Source organism: Oikopleura dioica, chromosome XSR, assembly GCF_907165135.1.
Source record: "Oikopleura dioica chromosome XSR, OKI2018_I68_1.0, whole genome shotgun sequence".
Taxonomy (NCBI): Eukaryota; Metazoa; Chordata; class Appendicularia; order Copelata; family Oikopleuridae; genus Oikopleura; species Oikopleura dioica.
The window spans coordinates 11,498,281-11,521,994 of NC_137294.1; the positions used below are offsets into that span (position 1 = coordinate 11,498,281).

The 23,714-nt window shown below is 42.4% G+C and overlaps 5 protein-coding genes, 1 long non-coding RNA gene and 1 pseudogene across 10 annotated transcripts in view; 5 read left to right on the forward strand and 2 right to left on the reverse strand.

Annotated features, from left to right (window-relative positions):
• LOC145709345 (DNA repair protein RAD50.L-like) overlaps positions 1-8,813 on the reverse strand; it is a 75,324-nt gene extending 66,511 nt beyond the window's left edge. The window contains 1 exon segment of the mRNA XM_081787027.1: positions 8,771-8,813. The gene's annotated coding sequence lies outside the window, so the exon portion shown is untranslated.
• LOC145708279 (uncharacterized) lies at positions 185-6,349 on the forward strand. Its single transcript, XR_014134816.1, has 5 exons — positions 185-571; positions 633-842; positions 4,994-5,979; positions 6,021-6,113; positions 6,160-6,349. It is a non-coding gene; the product is annotated as an uncharacterized LOC145708279 (long non-coding RNA).
• A 249-nt stretch (positions 8,814-9,062) lies between the features above and the next one.
• LOC145710673 (5S ribosomal RNA) lies at positions 9,063-9,181 on the reverse strand (annotated as a pseudogene).
• Positions 9,182-9,510: 329 nt separating this feature from the next.
• On the forward strand, positions 9,511-11,757 carry LOC145707506 (nucleolar protein 16-like). Its single transcript, XM_081785042.1, has 4 exons — positions 9,511-9,741; positions 10,245-10,371; positions 10,419-10,587; positions 11,091-11,757. Exons 1-4 carry the CDS (start codon positions 9,636-9,638, stop codon positions 11,250-11,252), a joined length of 564 nt encoding a protein of 187 aa, XP_081641168.1. The 5' UTR covers positions 9,511-9,635; the 3' UTR covers positions 11,253-11,757.
• LOC145707507 (large ribosomal subunit protein eL38-like) lies at positions 11,677-12,050 on the forward strand. Its single transcript, XM_081785043.1, has 2 exons — positions 11,677-11,853; positions 11,899-12,050. The coding sequence occupies exons 1-2, from the start codon at positions 11,709-11,711 to the stop codon at positions 11,973-11,975; spliced, it is 222 nt and encodes a 73-aa protein (XP_081641169.1). The 5' UTR covers positions 11,677-11,708; the 3' UTR covers positions 11,976-12,050.
• Positions 12,051-12,404: 354 nt separating this feature from the next.
• LOC145710151 (ELAV-like protein 1) lies at positions 12,405-15,558 on the forward strand. 5 transcript variants are annotated; one of them, XR_014135014.1, is made up of 9 exons: positions 12,405-12,849; positions 13,064-13,288; positions 13,337-13,564; positions 13,616-13,672; positions 13,964-14,098; positions 14,189-14,294; positions 14,370-14,424; positions 14,677-14,854; positions 14,902-14,992. XR_014135014.1 is itself a non-coding variant. In XM_081787848.1 (9 exons), exons 1-9 carry the CDS (start codon positions 12,409-12,411, stop codon positions 15,103-15,105), a joined length of 1,530 nt encoding a protein of 509 aa, XP_081643974.1. In that variant the 5' UTR covers positions 12,405-12,408; the 3' UTR covers positions 15,106-15,558. The 5 variants fall into 5 exon arrangements, 3 of the variants coding, with proteins under 3 accessions (XP_081643974.1, XP_081643972.1, XP_081643973.1); XM_081787848.1 differs by lacking the exon at positions 14,370-14,424 and adding an exon at positions 15,037-15,558; XR_014135013.1 differs by having other exon boundaries at positions 13,964-14,294.
• A 30-nt stretch (positions 15,559-15,588) lies between these two features.
• LOC145708101 (uncharacterized) lies at positions 15,589-23,010 on the forward strand. Its single transcript, XM_081785723.1, has 8 exons — positions 15,589-15,773; positions 15,850-15,950; positions 15,995-16,181; positions 20,628-21,124; positions 21,173-21,517; positions 21,562-21,686; positions 22,095-22,146; positions 22,909-23,010. Exons 1-7 carry the CDS (start codon positions 15,611-15,613, stop codon positions 22,099-22,101), a joined length of 1,425 nt encoding a protein of 474 aa, XP_081641849.1. The 5' UTR covers positions 15,589-15,610; the 3' UTR covers positions 22,102-22,146; positions 22,909-23,010.
• The last annotated feature ends 704 nt before the right edge of the window (positions 23,011-23,714 follow it).

A 23,714-nucleotide genomic window follows, 5' to 3' on the forward strand; every position in this document is an offset into this window, starting at 1 on the left:
CCAAGGAGCTCAATATTATTCAGCTCATAAGGAACTGGCTCAAATTAAAATTTTTTTACGCAAATTTTAGAACTGACCTCGACAACTTGTGTAGGAAACCCGAGTCAGGATCCAGAAATAGCTTTAATTTAAAGCCGCGGAGCGGCTTTTTCATTAATGAAGCCGCAAATCTACGAACAGATCGGGATGGCAAGTTTCAATCGCTCTTTCAGGACCCTGAGTCAGGTTCTGGAGCTCAGTTTAAGAATCACATGTTGAGCTATTGGAAAGAAAAGAGTTGGCAAACGACTCTCCTGAGATCAGAAACCTGAGTGCTACGCAGCTTCATCAAGTTCTGAATAACCAGTCGGCGATCAATGAAATCAACAACGACCAAAACTTGATTTTGGAGGAAAATGACGAAGAAATGCATACGCTTTCGCAGGAATAATTGCTCAAATTTTCGCTCAATTTGGATAATCTTTTCTTGAAAAGGCCCATTTTGCAATTCGATTTTAGGAATTCGGATCAACTCAAATCTCCAGTCCTGAGAAAAGCCAGACTCAGTCAACAACATACAGTCCTCTTCCAAGTAAGAAAAGAGATTCGGAATCTCAGATTCCTCCCTTTTCATCCCTAATCGCTTAATTCAGTCGGCATTCTTTCTGATTCTCCTCTTCCAGACTCTGAATTCGAGCTGCCACCGAGTCAGAATTTCAACTTTCCAAATTTCTCGCAACTGCCGGTTTTCGACGATCCAAATTTAATCGAAACAAGGGATATTCTCAGTCCGACTCAAGCACGCCAGCTAAATAGCATTCCAGAAGAAGAAGACGGAAATCAATTCAGTCAAATATATTCAGGTCTTGGTCAAGAAAATTAGTTCCCGTCTGGGCTGGGCTACATGAGTCAGTATCTTTAAAGAGCAATGGGACGGAAAAATATATATTTTCGGTTTTGACAAAATGTCGTAAACGTGACATTTTCAAAAATCTATAAATGCAGTTATGTCGAGCTGGATCTGCCATTTATAAATCTGCAAAAAAATTTTGGGATTTCATTATTATGAAGTGTCATTTTCTATGATCCAAGGACGCTTCATCTTATTTCAGATTTAAAATTACTCACCGCAATCCAAAAATATTGCGTAATTCATGATTTTCTTGTATAATCAATTAATTTATAACACCTACACTATTAATATTAAATATATCGCCGTCCTCCGCCAGGATATGGCCACTTAAGGTCGAATTCGGTCGGGTTAGGCCGGAGGATCTCCCGGAGGACCACCTTGGTGGAAGACTAATAGCTGGAAGACCAATATTTACAAAAATTAATAAATAGCCATGTAGGGCCAGTAATTGCCATTTTATGGCCATTTTATGGATCCATGTTATGGATCCATGGGAAAAGAATTTCCCTCCGACCTCTAAGTTCTCTGGTAATACTGGAATACCACTCTGCCCGCGAACAAAAATTCCCCTTCCGGGGAATCTAAAATCGTGACGCCTTAGCCAGCTTAGACCGCAAGTCCTTCAGCCGCTTGAATCTCGCCGGAGGCCAATTGACCGGTCGGTCCACCCAGGGAAAACTCATTGTGCGCCTTCCCAAAATTTCACATTTGATACTCTGGAACAACTTATCCTTGGCCACAAAGACGTCCTTTCGTGGACATAAATAAGTCGGAGCAGCATCAATCTTCGCCACGGTCCGTTTAGTGAAAGTGCCGCGCTCCAAAAATTCCGAATACGGCATTAGGTGCATTCCTATACAAATTTCAACAAGAAGAAAAAACTCAAAAATACCATGTTGAGGAACTCCGTCCTCAGTATACAGAGTGTCTGAGAGGATCAATTGAGAGACGGAAATGAAGCCCAAGGGAGAGTCAAGAATTGGATCTCCCAGTTTGGAAACCCAGCTGAGCCCAAAAGCAGTAGATGGAGTTTCTAAATACAAGGCGTCTACCTCCTCGGCGGGTATAACTGTAATGGAAAAGCCATTTCGGAAGGTATCTTCGTAGGAATAGCTTGTCAACGACCCCAAAAGGTTCTCCACCAAAACAGGCGAGGCACCGTCAGCTCCTCTCAACTCCTCTCCGTCAGCATTCCTTTTCCCCTTTTTCTTCTTTTTATGCCTTTGCAGCTAAAGAAAGAATTTTATGTATTAAGAAAATATAAGGAAACACGAAGTCTATTCATATATCACAATTAAAATTTCTCGTTTCATTTTATCTTCTATTTTAATCGGCTGTCGAGGGAAAAAATAATTATTTCAAGTCGGGACCGGGGCCAACCGGTGACGGCTGGGCGGCCCAGGGCTCGAGTGAACACCCTGGGCAACACCCAGCTGATCCCTTCTCTAATTAACGGATTTTTTTTCTTTTGCGCCTTCTCTGCTTTTTATTTTCCAGACTGATTATGCGCGCGGTGCTTGCTTGCGAGTTAAGGGGGCGCTGCTGAGTTGCCGGGTGGGTCGGCGCTTGCTCTATCCCCGTGGCTATAATCTGCCTATCCTAGTCAGCATTTTTTTGCTGATTGAGTAAAGAGATATTTTAAGAAAAAAAAGAGAGAGATGGCGATTAATTTCAATGCTTATTTGTCTATCATGGAAGAATGCTTTGAAAGGCCTACCCTAAGGGAAAGAACTGCGGCTTTGCTGGCGGTAGAGAGGCAATTCCACAAATTTCTAGCTCTAGTGAGTAAATATTGGTGTGAGTTTAATATAGTTGTTAATTATATAAATAAATTATTAAAATTATAATAATAATATATATAAAATAATTATTTTTAATGATTTCCTATTGCTAATTAATGGCTTAAGGTTCACGCGAAGAGGGATCTTCGTCGTGGATCTCCTGCCGGGGGCGCTGCTGGACGCGGAGATCAAGTCGTAGGTGATCCAGCCGTCGACGCTGGTGCTGAGGACGTTCCAGATGAGCTAGTCGCTCTCCTACGCGAAGGAGTGGCGGAAGCCGTGGCGGCCTGGGTAGCCAGATCTGTTGATGCTGGCGCTCGGGCCAGCAAGACGTTGACAACGCTGATGAAGGCGACATTGCCGGTGGAATCGATGTCGTAGAAGGGGTCGATGGCGTTGCTCCAGTCGACGGTGATGTTGGAGCCATCGGCGAAGGTCAAGTCGACAACGTCACTGGAGCCGTCGTTGATGGTCAGGTCGACAACGTCGCTAGAGTCGATGCTGATGTTCAAGTCGACAACGTCGCTGGGGCCGACGCTGATGTTCAAGTCGACAACGTCGCTGGGGCCGACGCTGATGTTCAAGTCGACAACGTCGCTGGGGCCGACGCTGATGTTCAAGTCGACAACGTCGCTGGGGCCGACGCTGATGTTCAAGTCGACAACGTCGCTGGGGCCGTAGACGACTTGGCCGCTGTCCGGACTGGACGCTCGCCGGAGGTGGCCTCGATTTACGTCTGTTGCGCGGCTCTGTCAGCTCGGTTTCGCTGGCAGGGCCGTATGTAGCGGGTATATCTCGTTTCCAGCGGATCAGACCGTCTCGAATCCGTCGGCGCACTTGCCGGGGGCCAAGTCAACCTTACAATCTATCTTGGTCGGTCGCCTGCGGAGAGTTAGAGATTGAGAACCTTTTTGGGGTTCTCCAGATTTCCTCGTTCCTGGCGAGTGACGTTGTCGAGGAGACGGATGATGGTCTCTTTCAGGGTATTGTTGAATTTTTCTCCCAATTTTAGCCCTTTTAGGTGTATATTGTATGACGACCGAAGAATTTATCCGGAGGTCAGACCTCTGGCCGGAAGTTGTCGAGGAAATCAATGATCGGGAGCCGTTGTTATTGGTTTCCGAATCGATGACTCCCGATGAGGTTGTTAACAATTGTCGACGCGAGAATAGGGCGCTGCTGTCGAACCTGGCTCCATTCATGAAGGCGCGTGATTTTGACGATAAAACTCAATTTTTGCGATACATTAGGTTTCGCCAAAATTACAGGCGGCTCTACTGTGAGAATCTGGAGCTGTCTTTGGCGAAAGTTGCTCGTGCCAAAATTTTCAGTCCACAGACATTTTGGGCTGAGAAGGTGGAAATTGACTTGTGAAACGAGGTTGTTCGCCCGTATGGTTTCGACGCAAATTTCATCAGGTGATTTGTCTTGTGACGTTTTTCTCATTTTTTGTAGGAGAACGTGGAAGGATGCCCCTGATCATCTGTACGGCTTTATGCGGCAAGCCTTGATCCTGTTTCGACGAAGACTTGCTATGATGAAACTTTCTTCCACGGGTCGCATTCTTGTTACTCCTCTGCCGAATCGTCAAGAATAAACTCCCACTTCAGTCACCAGTGTGGATAACTGATGGTGGGCCTTGCATAGACTGAGTATCTACGGTGGCGCGGAGCCTTATATGGTGGCGGAGCGGCCACCCGCGGCGCGGTGGGGCGGCGCTGCCACCTAAGACTACCACCGCCACGGAGTGGTGCCGCTCCTCCACCGGGCTCGGCTCCACCGTCTACACAGCCCGAAGCAAATGTTCCGCTAATTACCTCTCAAATCCCAATTTTTTCACTGTATTAGATTACGTAAAATGAAACGTATTGTACTTTCAGACATATATATTTAGAACTTCCACTTCACTATAATGAAACTTATTCCATAATTGTTATCCAATCTAAACAATCACTATAAATTATAGTTATATAATTTATATAAGAAAATCATGAATTACGCAATATTTCTGGATTGCGATGAGTAATTTTAAATCTGAAATAAGATGAAGCGTCCTTGGATCATAGAAAATTATATAGCAGAAAAAAAACCGAAAAAATAAGTACGCCTGGTCCCTAGGCGAGTCCGTAACTTTTTCTTAGATCGCCCCGCCCACGCTTCATAATAATGAAATCCCAAAATTTTTTTGCAGATTTATAAATGGCAGATCCAGCTCGACATAACTGCATTTTTAGATTTTTGAAAATATCACGTTTACGACATTTTGTCAAAACCGAAAATATATATTTTTCCGTCCCAATGTCTTTTGACCATCAAATAGGCGCGAGCCAAAGAAGTGCACTCCTTTTTTCTGAACGAGAAACTTCGCCAGTGACGATGATGCCTCCTCCAATACCTGCAGCTCCAAGCTCTTACCGCGCCACTCCGAACCCGAGTCACATTCGCAGCCCGTCGCAAGAGTCCTCCGGCTGCCTCTCCGCAGTTTCCGTCAAGTTGGCAAGACCGACCCCGAAAAAACGGCGCAGTTACAATCGCAGCACCTATCAGAGCATGAGTTACGGAACGAACAGAATTACTCAACAAGAGAGCAGTGCTTTTCCACAATCAGCAATCAAGAAAATTCATCAAACGAACGAGTCCTTTGGGCTGTCGGAAAGGCTCAATTTGACCTTCTATTTACTTAGATATTGATAACGCACGCTGTCATTGACTCTTTGAAAATGAGCCCAAAAATCAGAAATTCACTACTGAAAATCAAGCCAGCATATTTTCAAAAGGCCAGAACATCAATCCGAAGACTAATTCCCGAAGAACCGTTTCCCAGATTTCCACGACAACAAACAGGACAACCGAAAAGACAGCAACGGAGCAGTTCAACTTGAATGCCTCTTCCAACATGATGTTTCCGCCCCCAGAAATCCCGAAATCCAGGAGCGGCGAAAAAACGCGCTCAAGTTCGAAACACAATTCTCTGCCACTGCCAACGATGACTTCTCCAGGCTTCGATGCCGACTTTCCAAGTTTGAATCTTCCAACCATTCCCGATTTTGACTTTGCGATGCCGAGCCCAATTCCAGACTTTGATTTGATTGATGCTAGGGAGAAGAAAAGAGAATCAAGATTCAAGAAAACGATAAAAATAAATAATGATATTTAAAAACTAAATAAATTTTCTATCGAAAACAGCCATACAAATCTCCAGCAGAAAAGAGAGAGCGGTCCTACGAAACGAAAGTGAAAGACTGGCTTCGCCGAAATCCCCAAGTCGGAAGAGCCGAAGAAATGGCTGATTCTTTCCTAGAAAATGTAAATTTTCGATTTATCGAGTCGTTTACTTCTGTTTCTAGGACATGCCGTTGATGGACTCAACGAATTTCGAACGAGACTTGACTGTCTTCGACCGAATCAGATCCACCGAGAGTCAGCTTCAGTCTCAAAGGGTACATTCAGAGCAACATAATCAAGGAAAATAAAATCTTAATTCAGCCAAATCGCGCCTTGAATATTCTGGACGAGTTGGACGAGCAATACCGCGAAAACAGAAGAGATCTTCCAAAGAAAAACTTCCGCTACCAGTCTTCGCTCCAGATGCTCGATCCGGATAATTTTAACTGACACTGTTTTGCTTCTAGCACTGTTATTTTGAAAACATTTATTGAAAACAACGAGAAGAATAAAATTTTCAAAGGAAGATTTTATCATTATTTTCAATTCTTTTGGTTTCTTTTCTGACAAATTGAAATCAAGGAAGAGTTCAATAAACAAATCTAGAAGCCGCTTGCGGCTTTGATTATGGAATAGAGAAAGCCGCACAAATCGCGGCTTTAGTGTTGATTTCTCGAAGACGCGGGGTGGAAACTTTCCTAAGAAATTCGTGTTAAAAAATGTTGGGATGAATTTTTATTTGATTGTCGGAAGATGAAATGAAAAGTATGAAAAAGAAACTATTGAACTATTGAGCAGTGTCGTTTATACTCGAATCTGGAAGGCTGAGAATCGCATTTGGGAAAAAATTAATTTCCGTTTTTTGACTTTTTTCGCTTTGAAATCGCAACCAGTCGAATATCAGCGGCGAAAGAACTACGCCGACAACGAGGACCGAGAGAATCCAGATTACTGTACTTCTCCGCGGCGCGTGTCTTCTCAATCCATTTTCCGCTGACTGATTGAGCCGCTTATCTTCATTATTGCCTCAATCGAATATTAAACTTAAAATAAGCCGCCCAGAATAAAATAAACGATCAAAAAAAAACTCCTTCTTCCAGGAACGATTTCTCCCCTCTGCGGCTAATTTCATTTATAAATCAAAGAGTAAATTCTAGCGCTTATTTTTTTGCCAAGAGAAGATTCAGATCTGCTCTAACTCGACAAAAATCCTATAAACTGGGCTTGGCAAACTGTGAAAAAACCTGAGTCAGGGTCTGAAAGATCTTTAATGAAAAGCCGCGTAGCGGCTTTTTTAAAAATGAAGCCGCAAAGCGGCTTCCCCAGAAAAAGAAAATAACACGGCTATTCATTGAGGATCATTCAGACCAGAGTTGCAAATTTGGCTATATTTTCGTTGAGCTGAGCTGAGCTGCCCTGTGTGAGAAATTCCCTGAGCTGAGCTGAGCTGAGCTGACCTTTTTCGGAGCTCACTGAGCTGAGCTGGCCATTTTCAGAGGTCATTGAGCTGAGCAGACCTTTTTTTTTAATGTAGTTGAGCTGAGCAGACCATAATTTGAGCTGAGCTGAGCTGAGTGAGCTGGGTTGAGCTGTTTTTTTTTTCTGCTCAGCTCACTCAGCCAGCTCAGCTCACTCAGCTCACCAAATTTCCAACTCTGATTCAGACCCTGACTCAGGTTCCTACACAGGTTGCCGAGGCTCATTCAATTTTAGTAATCTTACCGTTTTCTTCTTCGTAAATAAAGTGCGGAAGCGGCAGCGGATGAAAGTAGTAAGTTCTCTCGGAAGCGAAGGCCTCGTCGATGTCGATACTGGAGTGGTATATGGTCTGCGACATCTTCTTCTGTCTTTTCTGTTTAAAAGTGCGTTCGAATTTGGACGATCGAGTTTGCCTGTCCGGCTCCTGTTCGAGCTGATCCCCCGAGCACGGACGCCGCGGCGCAATTAAAAGTAAAAGAGATTTTCCTTAACCAGCTTACAATCGATAGCACAGTGATCGAGCTTGCGCTTCTTTAGGCACACTTGCCAGATAACAAACTCAAGTCAAACAAAAGCTCTTATCGAGAGTCCATTTTTTGTTTTGAAGACATAGAAGACTAACTCCTTAGCGAAATAAACAATCAAAATTGAGGTCAAAAATCGACTTTTCCTGGAGAATTTTCTGAAAAATCGAGAAGCCGCTTGCGGCTTCGAGCTCTAAACAATAAATAGCCGCAGGAGGAGCGGCTCCATTTCGATTTTTCGAAGCCGCAAGCGGCTTTCCAATTTTGATAATTCGATTTCGAGAGATAATATTTTATAGTAGTAACACCCTTAGTTTATTTCTTATAGACTGAAAATTTCAAACAAAAAATTAAGGGTATCACTATTATAAATTTTGCTTCACTATCTGTTAAAAACATAAATTTAACACAGAATAAATGCCTGAACAATCGATTTCGTGAAACTATTTGGGACTCTTATCTCTATTGAAAATGTAGGTCTTTGAAAAGCGCTGCGAAAATGGGAGGAAAAGAGAGGCTTCATAATAGATGGTGCTCTAAGGGTGCCCTGTCAAAATGTTATTCAGCCTGGCACTTTTTTCAGCATTCTTTGCTCAATTATGAATGAGTTTATTTACCCATAGCGGACTACATTCGATTCTACAGGACAATGTCTGTATTCCGAACATGCCTCTTTTGCATTGTTTATTCACGGATTTAAATATTTTATAAAACATAATTTTTGCCAAGAAAAGTAATAAAAACAGGATTTCCTGTTTTTACTGTTTATACTTTAGTATATTTCACTCAATTTTATTGGGACTTGGCTTCTCAAGAAATCATCGTCCTGAGGTTTAACCATCAAAGGACGATAATTTATCGTCGATAAAGTTTCATGCTTGTAAGAGGCGACAGGGATGGGAGGAAGTGGGCTTGAAGACGATTCCTACCTGTTAGACAATCGAAATCGGACTCAAAAATGGGATGAGTGAAAGACAGCCGTGCTCGATTTCGAGGTCGTTTTGTCGCTGCACGCTCCATTTTTCGACTTCTTTTCAGAAGAGCGCTCACAGGAGGGCGCTAAATCCTCTTGCTCCAGCAGGAATTGATCTTGAGCACGTCTTTGCTTCAGCTTTTCTCTACGGGAAAATGAATTCATCAGTTCCTTTCTTATTTCAAATGATAGCTAGAAAATCTTCTCAGCCGTCAAAAAGGATGATCAATTTTCGGGAAAAGTCAAAATGCTTAGCGCACGGGGTATTCCCAACCGGTCACCCATGTAAGTACTAACCCCGCCCGTCGTAGTTTGACTTCAGTGATCGGACGAGAACTGGTTTATTCTACGCGGTATGTCGCTAAGCGATGGCTGCTCAAGAAAGCAAGGTTTTATAGCAAAATTTTACTAGAACTATACATGAAATTATGACGAGTAACATTTATTTATCGAAATAGAAAGGGTTTTTTAATGAATTCAAAATTTCTAATTTGAAATAAACTTGTTTATTTGTTAAAACTAATTTCATTACTTTATTTTCCCTTTTGCAATGAAAAAAGATTATCTTCCAGCAATTCTCAATTGCAGAGTTCCTCCACGGTGAGAATCTTCCACTTGCCATTCTTCGCCTTTTCCCATGGCCGAGTCATCACGTGCGTTTGCCCCTCGCGCGCGCGCCGCCCACGCATGACTCAGCCGCTGCGCCCAAAATTCGTTTCGCCAAGATTGAACGAAAAATCCACGAAATCCAGGAAATCCGCCGATTCCACCAATTCAGCTGTAGCAAGAAAAGACTCTAGAAAGAGAAATCGAGCTCAGAGATGGGGCTTTCAAAGCTCTCAAGAAACAAGCGATTTAATTACGCGAAAAATTGCAAAAACGTACGAAGAAGAGCGATTGCTAAGAAACGCCGTCAGCGAAATTTAGGTAAATTTTAGTGGTATTTTAATACAGTCATTAATCTATGAAGTGTCCAATCAAAATAGCTTGATCGAAGTAAAATGAAAAATCTTACTTTCTTATCAAATTTTGTTTCTTTGAAAATCACTACTTTTCGATTTTAAAATCAGTTTTTTTGATTCAAAAAAATTACTATATTTTCATTTATTTATTGATAGAAAGATATTTCTTTGGACTAAAAGAATAATTTATCTTGGCTCGAAAACCTGAGTCAGGGTCCTGTGAAGTAGCGTAGCGGCTACGCTAGAATTTACAAAATGAGATATGCTATTAGTAATGGCGAAGGCGCTACGCAGCTTTTGCTAAAGATCTTTCAGAATCCTGACTCAGGATTTCGACACAGGCTGACTAATTAAGATTTACCATTCTTATTTTCTAAAGAAATATCTTATTCTAATTTTAAATTTGCGGCTTTTCGAAAAATCTCTTTTGGTACCCGACTCGGAGTTCGATTAAACATTCATTTACAGTTAAACTGACTGAAGAAGCAAAAGCACTGGCCCAGCACTGGAACTCTTCGAAAGGGTTGAAGGAAAACATGGAAACTCTCGGACTCGTCGCCGATTGCAGCAAAGCTATTCCGATTCAAAAAACAACGTAAGATTTTTAGTGAAAGTTTCTTTTGATTTTAACTTGACCTTCAGCCTGAAAAATGTAGACGAGAGAAGAATGAACGAAAAGAAGCCAACTTCTCAGCAGAAGGAAGTTCACAAGATTCTTGAGGACATCGCTGCCAACGAGTTTCACAAAGAATGGAGCGTCTCACAAGAAGACATTCACTTCGCAGTTCATATGTTCGACAGGCACGAGCTGGTAAGTCCATTTCTTATTCAAATAACAAAACGAAACGGGTTTTTTTGGCTTGACAAATCGACTGTTGATTATAAAATTTTCTTTCTTAATTCAAGGCCGAATCCGAACGTGGCTTCTCGATCTGCTTATAAATTTCTATGATCTCTTCATCTGTTTTGTTAGATTTCTGGGCTTGTGGGCCTGTGTAGAAAAACTGAGTCAGGGTTCGAAAAGAGATTATGTAAAAGCCTTGTTCAACTTCAGTCTATTTTTCAATGAGTTTAAAAAAGCCGACACCAGGCTTTTACTAAAGCTGTATTGGGACCCTAACTCAGTTTTCACCCAGGTTTACGGGCCGAGCTTTACTGAAGGGGTTTATATAGGGATGAGTAATATAGTTTGCCAATTTATTTAATTTAACTAAAACTGCTTCTAAAATCGCGTCTTTTTTATCGACTGTCAGTAAAAGACAAGCGAAAGAATGAAAAATTGTTGTTTACTTGAATTTCTAATCCTTTGTTCAGGACTTCGCGGCGATGGTTCGCGACCGGAAGAACGTCTACCAGCTGACTTCAGGTCAAATCCGCCAGAAGCTGCGAATGTTCCGAATGTCGAAGGTGCCCTGGGAATGGTACTGCAAGGACCGCCAGGAGCGTCACCTTCCGCCGCTCGACTTCAAGCTCTAGAAATTTTTGAGAAGAACTGCCTGTATTGTCCTCAAAATAGCGCTTTTAAACATGACGAGTCTAGAATCAATCTAGATTCGTCGTGCTTAGCCTGTGCCTTTTTTCCAGCGCTATGTCCCACGAAACGTAAGCCAAAAGTGCCTACGTTTCGCGGTTTTACAGATAATTTACTGTCCCTTTTTGCTGCTGCTGTGTCTCATTTTCTGTGGGAAGAACTCTCGATTTCTTCCTACGAGTTTAAACTTCGCCCTTTTCAGGGCGGACTGTATGCTCCGACAATTGCTCGATAAGCAACTGTATAATGCCGCATCAACTTACAGTCGCTGTGTCGCTGTATGTTGATCCGAGCAATAGCCTACCGAGCAAATTCACTCCGATACAATCATCACCACATTTTTAAAATGAAAAGGTTTAAAGAACGACTATTTTTCAGATCAATCTCGGATTTCAAGAGTCATGCCTAAGCAGATCAAAGAGATCAAGGAGTTCCTCAACACTGCTCGAAGGAAGGACGCTTCCGCTGTCAAGATCAAGCGAAACGTCAACAACACCAAGTTCAAGGTCCGATGCTCGCGATATCTGTACACTCTTGTCGTTGACGGTAAGCATAACCTCTTCCCTCCCTTCCCTAACTCTTCCTTTGTAGACCAAGAGAAGGCTGACAAACTGAAGCTCTCCCTTCCCCCAGGACTCCAGGTCAAGGACATCGGCCGACGAAAGTAAATCGCCCCGCCGCTGGATTTCAGAGCTACTGAAAAACCATAGTCTCGACTGAAAATAAACTACTAGTCTGAGCAATCATTCGTCTCTTTCCTTGTTGTCTCCAATTTGCATTTATTTCATTTAATTTGGCAGGTTATTCTAAGAAAATTTAATGTTAATCCTTTTCAAAAATTAATAGAAAAACCAGAGTCTCGGATACATGTATGGAAAACCTGAATCAACGTTCGAAAGATATTGAAGCCGCAACGCAGCTTTTTCAAGAAATGGGCCGCAAAGCTCACCATTTTGTGAACACTTCTAAAACTGGCGTAGCCGCTTCGCGGCTATCTACTTGAGAAAGCAGCTATCCAGTTTTTGAAAAAGTCTTGGTAGCCTCATTTGTGTCATCTTGATAGTACTTTTTTATCATCTGAATCAACTGTTAGGATTAAGAATGGCTGAAAACGCGCAAGTCCCGTCAACTCGCCACGGGCCCGTCTTCCAAAACGCGTGTAACTTTTGCTCTGGTAGTGGCCACGAAGCTGGCCTCTGCTGCACCCAACTCTCGATGCCGAGCGTCGATTCCGGCCTTGAAGTCGCATCCTCACAAATCGTCTCTCCCTACGGATCGCCAAACAATCGCAACAATCAAAAGCCCTCTCCCTGCGCTTCTCCAGTCTCCGTCTCAACTATGGGCGGTGTTCACTCTCATTCTTCTCCATTGCCGCGAATTCGCGTCTCCTCGCCGGGAATAGCAGCGTCTTCCGGTTCTCCGATCGTCACTTCTACTCCTGCTCAGCCGCGGAGAACGATGCAATCTTCAACCATGCCTACTTTCAGCTCCACAGGCGGCATGGAGTCCAAAACGAACCTGATCGTCAACTACCTTCCACAGGTGATTTCAGACGTCAACTTTGCTTCAGACTTAATTTTAAGTCGAGAGGCCGCTTGCGGCTTCGAGTTAAAAAGAGAAAAAGCCGCGCGAATCGCAGCTGTGCTTATTACTCTAAGCCGCGAGCAGCTTCTCCAGCTTGATTTAGCTTCCAGACTTACATAGATTCGAGCAAAGACCCTACTTCTTACGTTCATTAAAATTTCTTACATTTTAGAACTACACACAAGATAATCTACGCGAACTCTTCAGCTCAATTGGCGACATCGAAACATGCAAGCTCTGCCGCAATCGGGACACGAAGCTCTCCCTCGGCTACGGTTTCGTCAATTTCCGACGAGCAGGGGATGCGAAAAGAGCTGTCAGCCAGTTCAACGGCCTCAGTCTTCAGAATAAAACGATCAAGGTCTCCTTTGCGCGTCCGTCATCCAACATAATCAAGGTGAACTTGAGTTATTTGACGTTTTAAGGTAACTCTTCGTTATTTCAGAACACGAACTTGTACGTCGCTGGAATACCGCGCTCCGCGACGCTGCAGGAAGTAAAGAACCTCTTTTCTCGAATTGGAAAGATCATTTCGGCGCGAATCTTGCACTGCAAAGACACAGGACTCTCCAAAGGAGTCGCCTTCGTCCGCTTCGACACGCGTTTGGAAGCAGAGCGCGCGGTCAAACTCATGCACCAGTATAATTACGAAGGCGAGACACTTACCGTCAAGGTAAAAAAGAAGCACCAATGCATCCGTATTATATAATGCGTTATATGATAGATAGTCGATCGCAAGACTTTGAATCGAGCAGCATACGAGTTTGGCCCCGACATTTTCGTACGTATTTATTCTCTGCAATAAATATGTTAAGTTTTCACAAGGGAGTATCGTAGTTGTCGATTTGGGCATCGATCGGTTTGAGACTCTATCTTTCAGCTCTTAAAAGTTTTACCTCAGAGCAATCTTTTAGATCTACTAAAGAGCTAGTAACAAATCGAGAAGCCGCTTGCGGCTCCGAGCTTATAGAAGGAAAGCCTAATAGTTTTGGTCGATCGGTGCTCAAATTGACGACTACAGTGTAGTCACTACACCCTTAATCACAACCAAGAACGCCCTAACATCATTCAGTTCGCCTCTCCAATGGAAAAGGCCGAAAAAGGGATCCAATCGAACCTGAACGAGAACGGAAATGCCTCGATGAAAGGCAATTCTAATCAGCAGCCAGTTGATCTAAACTTCCAGCAGTTCCAAGAGAACTTCCAGGCTCGTGTTTTTCAAAGTCTCCGTCTTCTCCGGAATGGCTTTCATTCACTGAATGAAAGGTTAAGTCCACCAAAGAAAAGCTCACCGCAGAAGATGATTCTCGGCTACTCGCCGCACTACCCGCCCCACACGCCGCCCCGACGTGATCCTCTTTCTGGACGCACTTCTTCGACTTCAGAAGACAGTCGTAGTCCAGGTTTGTTCATTTCAAAAGAAGAAAAAGATTCTTTTAAAGCTTCTCAACCTTCTTTTTTCAACTAAAATGTTTCAGGAAAAAGCTTTTGGCAGAATTTAATACATACTGCCCTGTATGTATTTACAGTCAGGTATTGGTGTTGAACTTCTAGTAGTTATTTCGTAGTCGTGAAATCAAATCGCTAGAATCACGATTTGCGCTTGATTAACAACATTGATTGTTTCAATAATTAACTACTAATTTATCGCTCAGTTATTTATTGCTCTATTTATAACTCTTACAAATGTGGAATTTCAATTTGAAAAATTTTGCATTTGTTATGTTTGATCGGTGTAGATTTACCATAGCTTGCGCTTTTGAATTCTATTCATTTCATTTTCAGAAGCATCGACCTCGTCTCCTCCAGCTGCGTACTCCTCCCGTCGACGTAGCTCCGTGCCTGTCTTCATTTCTGTTTCAAACTTGCCACCAGATGTGACAGAATCAAAAGTCTGGGAGCTCTTTGGCCCCTTTGGAGCTGTCAATTCAATCAGCATCACTCGACGGGAGAGTGAATCAAGGTAGGCTTTCATAAAGGATTAACGCACGTAACACTTGTTTCCTTTAGCAATCCAGTCAAGAAAATCGTTACTGGCACTGTACAAATGCCCGTTTACCAGGATGCCCTTGGTGCTATCTGCGCTCTCCAAGGAACCGAGGTGAGAAAACCTTTCTTTCAGCAGCATCTAAGGTCACTTTTTAGCTCTCGAAAGGCTACAAGCTCCGCCTCGAGTTCCAGCTCCCCGCGATGGGATGCAGCAAAGCCAACTGAGTCTCAATTATTGAGATTAAAAGAAGTTCAACGTCCGTCCTGCTCTATTTTACTGAAAACAAACCGCTTATAATACTGTATTATATCACCTAAAAAGTTCAAAACAACTACTTTTTCGACAATGGTCAGTTGAAAAAGTTCTCTCTTCCTTTTTTATCACTTTAGTTTATTCTTATTCTATTGCTTCTATTACATGTTTTATTTAATTTTAAGGCTATCCCCAGCGATAGCCACAAGCTCATTTTCTTCACTACATGCTCCCATAGCAGCTTCTTCAAAAAAGACTGCTCTTCACTTAAGTTAAACGCCTTTATTATCAAGCCCATTTATCTTTCAATTTTTTAACTCCCAATTTTGAGCTGCGTCTCAGGAGGTTAAGTACTCTCTTCTTTGCCGGGCCTTAGTTTTTAGTTTCACCATTTTCTTCCAATTATTTAAACGCTCCTTATTCAATTTATGATCAATTCGTTGTCTGTTCAGATCGCTAGAATCGTTATCAGCAAGAATGTACAACGGGGTGGGTCTCACCACCGCCCGTGGTTCGGGCACCAACGGCTATGTCCAGACCAACATGGCATTTATCCGCAAGTCGAGGCTCGAGACAAAAGTCAAGACCGACGATGATATCCGAAAAATGGAAGCGATGCTCAATCGAAAGCCCAATCAAGGTACAGTTTCTCTCGTCGTCGAAGAAAGAAGCTCCTCTAGTTTAAAAAAGATAGTATCAATTTATTGCGTTTTTAGAAATTTTGTCACATCAGGCGAAGAGAAAAGTCGAAGTAAAAGTGCTCGAGCTTCGTGAAGCGATGGAAGATGACGGCAAATATGACGAAGAAGAGATTGAGGTACTCTTCCTTGTTTTTTCTTAATAAATCATATTGGTAATCAGGCTAAATGCGTGACGTTCCGAGAGATGTTGCTGAATAAGGAAGGCTTTTTGGACACAGTGGAGGCAAAGTCGTCCCGCTCGAACGAAACGCACCAGTTGGCGGCGCAAAACGAAATGAAGAACAAAAAAGCGTGTAGCGCGTTTGGCATTCGAGAAGACTACAAGCCTGGTGCAGCTTTTACTGAAGGTAAAAAAGAAAGACTTACTAGTGTAGTTGGGGAATAATTTCAAGGCAGCGCGAGTTTGTTTGATCGACAAGTTCGAGCATCGTGCTGGTTGAATTGTAGTTGAGCATGATTTTCGATGAAGTGATGCTTTCACCAGAGCAGGAGTGTTCTTTGAGCCGCCATTGAATTTTGAAATGGTGGATTTTGAGATGAGTTGTGTTGTTTTGAAAGGGAGCGATTTCAAACGTTTTCATCGTGTATTCTTTACCATCCGTTTTTGTACGTTTTTCAGTCTCGCGCACCAAACTATCATCTACCTTAAGGGGGGGGTCGACGAGAATTTTTCAGGGGTGATCGTAATTTCTCTTGTACACATGGTCTGGCTATGAAACTTATATTTTTGGAATTGTCAGATCCTCCCGAATCCGTTAAGCCTAAAAACATTTGAGAAAAATGAGATTTAGGGGGTGAAATTATGAAAAATGTAAAAAGAATGGCCATTTTTGGTGCATTTTCGCGAAAATGCCCCTACTTAGAGGGGATTTTCGACCGATTTTTTCTGGCGAAAATTTTTTCTAGTTTTCGCCGCCTGATTATTTCAACCCTTTTCTATCCACCAGTATACTCAGATTTTCCCTATCTAATCCGGTTTTCCCGCATTTTTGGTCACGGAAATCCCGATTCTCGTCGACCCCCCCCTTAAGGGACCCCGCCGACCGAGCCGCGCGCGCGTGTCACGCTCTTTTTCCTTTCAACTTTTCGTTAGGATATTTTCATTAGATTTTAATGAAATTTTACATGCCAACTAAACTTTTTATTCTCTTTCTCGTACATTTTTTAAAATCTTTCTATCTTTTGGCTACGCCGAGTTATTGCTGAATCTTGGGCGCCCGCTTTCAAGTGTACATAAGTACTCGAAATCTTCGGATTGACACTTCGAGACTACCACCATTGAAAAGCCCAGGCTTTCTTTGACAAGGCCTACTTATTGAGATTTCCTGGAAGCGTTTACTTATCTGATTAGCGAGGGATTAATGAGGGTCACCTGGAGCGCTCAGCGTGAACTTCTCGCCCGTTTCAATTATGCTCGCGCGACTTCAGCCATGGAAATTGGCAAAAAATTTTGAAGACAAGAATAACAATTTTTTTATTAAAACAAAATCAATATTTTCAGAGAATAAATAAGATAAATAAAGAATGATTATTTAACCTTCGACTTCCTCCTCATCATCTATGAAATCCGAAGCTGAATTTTCTTCCTCAAATTGAAGTAGCTCTTCGAAAGTTGGTATTTCATCAGCATCATCAAGATCTTTCGCCTCCAAAGATTGAATATGGGCCTGGCGAGCATTGTCGATGTCACGCTGAACCTGAGAAGCATAGGTACCAAGGTCAGCAAATTGTTTCTGTGTTTGTCGCCTTTTGTTTTGAATTTCCGCTTTTTTCTTCATTTTTACATCACATTTCTTTTTGCTTTCTTCATCAAGTCGCTGAAGACGATCGAGTCCAACATTTGAAACTTTGTACTGTAGTTTCTTATGAATTTGACGAATCGCATTCACTTCACCTTCATTGTAGATCAGGATTGCCGTCGCTCCCGCGACTTCATATCGATAATTTAGAGGAGAAGCATAGGTTCCCTTGACCCATAATCGTCGACGGATCATTTCAGCATGTAGATATTCAACTGGGCTTGTTGTTCCAGTTTGACCACACTCTCTGATGTAATTTTCGCCAAAATGTGTGCTGATAAATTTTCGTAAGCGCTCTTCGATGATTTCTTGTGTCAAATTTCCAAAAGGTTGAAAGATGCCAGGTCCTCGTGGGCAGTTTTCATCGCACATCGTGTGGTCGCTGTAGGCGTGTCGCAGGGTTTTCTCCATTTTATTCATGGCATCCTCATGTGACCACTCACCAGATGCTCGGTTCGTGATGATTTCCATGATAGCAAATTTGACTCGCATGTGAAACTGGAGAAACTGCTTCTTTGTAAATTTGTCGGCACCGGAACCTGTCTTGAAGTTTCGCAAAAATGTTCCATATATATTCTTTATGATGTGAGCAACATCCGAGTGAAATGCAAGATTGATCAATGGAATCATCAATTGACGGCATTTCTCAGCATCGATGTAGACATTTGTATTTGATGGGTCTCGGATTTTGGCGTCGGCGTCGCATGCGACTTGGATGACATGATCTGGGAGAGCTTTGTGGATCGGGAGGAGTGTTTCTTCAAAAACATGTCTTGTGCCGATTTTTTCAAGTGCAGAAGAAGCTGTGCCAGTCGGTGCGACAGTTCCTCGCTGGTACTTTTTCAGGTGTTCGTCTGAGATTTCTTGTCGCTTCTTGACAACTTTTGATCCAATGATCTTGTATTTTCCATCGACTTTTGCTGCGCAGCTTACCAGACATCCTTGAGCACTGTTTTTCTTGATGCCTGAAATAAAAGTGTTAATTTTTTCTTAGAAAGGGTAAAAATTTACTTTGAAACGGTGAAAATTTACTTAGAAAGGGTGAAAATTTACTTAGAAAGGGTGAAAATTTACTTGGGCAGGGTGAAAATTTACTTAGAAAGGGTGAAAATTTACTTGGGCAGGGTGAAAATTTTCTTGGAAAGGGTGAAAATTTACTTAGAAAAGGTGAATTTTTACATAGAAAAATTATTTTTTTGTGTAATCAGTTACCTGAATCATTGTATGTGCCATCTACAGCGACAGATACTGTCTTCTCACTGGCATTTTTTCTTTCCGAAATGAGCAAATTACGCGCGTTGAGCATTGACTGATTTGCAAGATCCATGATGATTTTGTCGACTTTGTCTTGATACTTGTCGGCAGTAGAGGCTCCCTTGACAAAATCAGGCAACCGTTTGTGTCCACCAATCGTTTCTCCACTCATCCCTATGCCTGCAAGTTGTCTTTGTGTCTGGGTATCTGTAATTCCAGCCATGGTTTTTGCTGCTTGAAAGAGAAGATTGAAGGTTTCATCGACGAGCCAGCATCCAAGAGAATGTTTGCAGAAAGAGCAGGACACAGTCGCGTAGAAATTGAGAAGAACATTGGTTGACAAGCCGAACCTCAATGTATGAGTCTTCTTACATTTCGGACAAGCCGTTTGGTTGAAGAGAAAGTCGAGGTTGAGGTTATCAGCGAAAAAACAGTTCTTGGTCTTTCAACCTTGATTTTCTTCGATTCATTTTTTGCCATTACTTTGGCGCTTTGTTGCACCCATGGTGCAATTTTCCAAAAATAAGGCTTATATGCAATTTGTGTTTGCATTCTAGCGTCAGAGAGCTCCTATCAGATGAAGAAAACCTAACAAGCATTGGTCTCTTTCATTAGTTCGGCTGATTTTTGTCTCCTCTGGTATCACCCGCGGAGCGCACGCGCCAATCCCGCTGAGCGCTACAGGTGACCCACATTAATCCCTCGTTAATCAGATAAGTAAACGCTTCCAGGAAATCTCAATAAGTAGGCCTTGTCAAAGAAAGCCTGGGCTTTTCAATGGTGGTAGTCTCGAAGTGTCAATCCGAAGATTTCGAGTACTTATGTACACTTGAAAGCGGGCGCCCAAGATTCAGCAATAACTCGGGGTGGAAAAAAGATAAGAGAATTTTAAAAAGTCTATGAGAAAGAGAATGAAAAGTTTAGTTGGTGTGTAAAATTTCATTAAAATCGAATGAAAAAATCCCGACGAAAAGTAGCAGGGAAAAAGAGCGAGGAACGCGCGCGAGGCTCGGTCGGCGGGGTCCCTTAAACCGAGTAAGATCAATCCAATTACTGATAACCCCACCATTACACCGTACATCCCTGTACAGCTCTTGTCGTTGCATCTGTACGCAAACAAGCCGAGTTTTTTCCTGTAGCTCGACACGTACACCAGATAGATCTTGCCGTCATCCACGAGATGCAAAAAGTGTCGCTTGTTTTTACCCGCTGATAAAAGAACAGCTCGAACTATGGGTTCGGTTTCAGTAGAAGTAGCGGGCTGAGGGTAATGTAAATAAGGGTAATAGTGACGAAACGGTGATGGTATTTGAAGGGGCGTTTCTTCGAAAAGTTGCTGTAAAAAACTTGATGGTTCGCTTTGAAAATTGAGGTTGTAGTCAATATATTCAGCAGTACACGACAGCAGTGTACTACACGTTTCATTAGGATCAGCTTGTTCGTTTAGTAGCGATTGTAGCCATTGAATAGTTTCATACGACTCAGGCGACAGTATTTGATCCAGAGCGTTGAGTGCTGCAATGTTCCTGCTACCTAAAAAGCTCATTCAAAGCGGATTCAGATCAGTTTTCGGTAGAACTTTGTGACTTTTGTTAAATAGTACCTTGAAAATCATCCCCTTGCTCCATTTTCTCTTTTATTTCACAGCCTTTAGTAAATGAAGTTCCTAAGACAGAAATCTAGAGCATTATTTTTGTATGTAATCAACTCTAGAAAGACAAAACTAATCACCTGTTTCAGAATACCAACTTGCACGAGCAGAAGATGCAAGGAAGAGAGCAGAAGCTCGCGAGCAAGAAAAGGTCGAGCGACAAAAGCGCCTTGAAAAAGTGATCATCGAGCGAAAGCAAAAAGAACTGGCGGACAAGGCGAAATACAACTGGATTGATTCGGACGAAGAAGACTACGAAAAGAAGAAAGCGGAGAGAAGGCAAAAGAAAAAGTCGAGAAAAGACCAGGATAAGGCGGCGCCTGAGACGGAGGTGAAACAAGAACGACCGGATTCGGACATGGAAATAGACGATGTTGTCAAGCAGGAGCGAGAAGAAGCCTCGCCCAGAAGACGATCACCCAGTCCAAAGGGTCGAAGATCGAAGAGTCCGAGAAGAGGACGCCCCTCGCCAAGCCCAAAGAGACGAAGAGAGTCTCGCAGTCCAAGAAGACGAAGATCTCGAAGTCCCCCTCGCAAAAGGCGATCGCCCTCTGCAAGTCCAAGGAGAAGACGATCTCGTTCAAAGGTAAATACTCTCCTTTTTTTAACGAAAATAACGTAGTTCTTCTTACAGACTCCTAAGAAAAGCCGTGACGACGAGCTGGTGGCTCCCGAAATTGCCGAAAACATCAAGAAATCCGTACTAAAGCTGATTCCCAAAAGTGAGAAACGATCATCGCCCGACCGTCGCCGTCGAGAACGAAGCCGCTCGAAGTCGCGAAGCCGCAGCAGAAGCAGCGATCGACGAAGACGGAGGAGAAGCCGCTCCCGCTCGCGTAGCCGCTCTGGAGATCGACGCCGACGACGAAATCGACGAAGCCGATCTTCTTCGTCGAGCTCGTCTTCTCGGTCGAGATCCAGATCTAAATCAAGAGATAGACGCAGAAACAGACGCTCAAGAACTCGCTCTCGATCAAAGGTACTTTTTACAAGCACTTCTCACCAAATAACCTCGATTTTTAGAGACGCGGTAGACGATCCTACTCTCGATCTTCAAGCTCCTCATCGTCAGCGTCGTCGAGAAGTTCTCGATCTCGATCACGTGGCCGAGACAACCGGGGTCGCTTCAAACGCGAACGGCGCTCTTCGTAAGTCCTTAATGCATATTTACCCAGGGTCAATGATTGGGATCTTTTTCGGTCATCAAAATTATATATCAAATTGCAATTCAACCGCGCCCTCTTGTGGCTATTTGTTTAGGCGTATCTCTGCAGGTGATTTTTGTCTTATAAACAAGATAATTTGCAAGGGACAAAAATATATTCTAAAATGTAACCCAACCTAGAGTTTAACTCCTAATAGCATTCTCCCGATTCCAACGCTCTATGCTGCATAGACACCAAAAATGTTGATTTTTTATAAAATGAATTCTAAATACATAGAATCACTTAACCAGCACAGTGGATCCTTATGTCATAAATAACGGTTTTGCAATCACAGAGAAGCGTATGCAGTTCCTCTTTTTGTAACCTCTTCCTTTATAAAACCTATTTTAGATCCTGATCTGCAATCCAGAACTGCCATCAAATGGAAAAGAAACCATCAACTTAAGGATATAAGCTATGAATTTGAACTTTCGTAGCGCCTAAATGCGACGTAGGATCATTTTCATTTCAAAAGCAGTCCTACGTTAAATTGCACGTAGAACTCAAATCTGGAGTTTTTGAAAAAAATTTTATGGAAAATTTTCTCTCTAGAGCGATTTCAAATCTTACGCTCTCGATTGCTCGAATTTTTTCCATTGAATTGCTAAAACTAAACCGTGTCTTTTATTTTGATGATGTTAAGCTAGAAAATTGACGGGCTTTTATTTCAAAACTCCCTCAAATTTTCATTCTAGCGTTTTCCTCTTTCTTGCTCGAGTTTTTCTTCTTTTTGTGCTTTTTCGCGTGCAACCAATCAAAGCGCTCGGGGCACCCGCGCCACTCTCACGGAAAAGAAGAGTTGAGAGAGCGAGCGCCCATCGCGCCGCTTTTTACACTATTCACGCGCTGGGTAAGCCTCATGGAAATGGCTCTAAAATCGTTTTCGGTCGGAATTAGGAAAAACTGATCCGTCAATTTTGTAGATAAGGGCTAAGACAAGTTATTCATCGAAAAAACTCGACCGATTTAGTGGAAAAATTTCGAGAAATCGAGAGCGTAAGATTTCAAAACGCTCTAAAAGGAAAATTTTCTATAAAATTTTTTTAAAAAATACCAGATTTGAGTTTTACGTCCATTTTTAGGTAGGATTACTTTTGAAGTGAAAATGATCCTACTTCGCATTTAGGCGCTACGAAAGTTCAAATTCATAGCTTATATCCTTAAATAAGAAAAAATATCGACATAAACTTGTTTTTGTAAACATTCACAACCCTCTTTACTTGCTTTTTTCCAAATAAAAAATACCCCTCTGTGCAAAAAACAGCGACCGTCTTTTTTTATTTCCTATCTATAAAAAAATGCGTTCTTTCTTCGCGGGTTAGGATTTGCGGCATTCTTCTTTTGGGTTGTAATGGACAGAACAAATATTGTTTGGCGAAACTCATACTGAGAACAAAACAAAAAAAACGGCGCCCTTGTTAGTTGTTAGGCGAATTCTGAAATTGGACTTTTTTCATTCTTGAAGGAGAGAGGTTTTTTCTGGTAAAGGAGAAAGAAAACCTTTTGATCAAATCACCCAGAGCGCGAAAAGAAAAAGAGCGGGAGACCAAGTTGGCCCCACTCCAGCTTTCCTCGTATACCTAAGGGTATATCCGCCAGAGAACTCGGTGAAAGGAGCATTTTTTACACGCGCAAGTTTTTTATCACCTTGTCATTCAGAGAGAGGACTTGAATTTTCTGACACTTTTTTGTTCTTGATATTCCTCGCGAGAAATCGTAAGGGAGTAGACAGGGAGAATTAAGTTTTTCTTCTATCTTTGTTTATTTAGTTAAGGGTGTTGCTGTGTTAAATTTAAGAGAAAAGTCCCTATTCTTGTGCTCTACCCAAACGGGCTGCAGCTGTTTATTTTCTGCCAAATTAGTCTCTCATCTGTTTATATTCGCTCTTAAAATTATGGTGGAAATATTCAAATTAAGGGAACAGCTATGGCCTTCAATTTTCACGCTCCAAGTCCAGTAGAAAATTTCAAC

Bases quoted from the DNA above. Each gene is read 5' to 3' on its own strand.
- LOC145707506 (XM_081785042.1), top strand. From the start codon at position 9,636: ATGGGGCTTTCAAAGCTCTCAAGAAACAAGCGATTTAATTACGCGAAA. The intron at 9,742-10,244 runs GTAAATTTTAGT...ATTCATTTACAG, and splicing joins ACGCCGTCAGCGAAATTTAG to TTAAACTGACTGAAGAAGCA. The intron at 10,588-11,090 runs GTAAGTCCATTT...TCCTTTGTTCAG, and splicing joins TGTTCGACAGGCACGAGCTG to GACTTCGCGGCGATGGTTCG.
- LOC145707507 (XM_081785043.1), top strand. From the start codon at position 11,709: ATGCCTAAGCAGATCAAAGAGATCAAGGAGTTCCTCAACACTGCTCGA. The intron at 11,854-11,898 runs GTAAGCATAACC...CTTCCTTTGTAG, and splicing joins GTACACTCTTGTCGTTGACG to ACCAAGAGAAGGCTGACAAA.
- LOC145710151 (XM_081787846.1), top strand. From the start codon at position 12,409: ATGGCTGAAAACGCGCAAGTCCCGTCAACTCGCCACGGGCCCGTCTTC. The intron at 13,289-13,336 runs GTGAACTTGAGT...TCGTTATTTCAG, and splicing joins CGTCATCCAACATAATCAAG to AACACGAACTTGTACGTCGC. The intron at 14,295-14,676 runs GTTTGTTCATTT...TTTCATTTTCAG, and splicing joins AGAAGACAGTCGTAGTCCAG to AAGCATCGACCTCGTCTCCT.
- LOC145708101 (XM_081785723.1), top strand. From the start codon at position 15,611: ATGTACAACGGGGTGGGTCTCACCACCGCCCGTGGTTCGGGCACCAAC. The intron at 15,774-15,849 runs GTACAGTTTCTC...TTGCGTTTTTAG, and splicing joins CAATCGAAAGCCCAATCAAG to AAATTTTGTCACATCAGGCG. The intron at 21,518-21,561 runs GTACTTTTTACA...CTCGATTTTTAG, and splicing joins GAACTCGCTCTCGATCAAAG to AGACGCGGTAGACGATCCTA.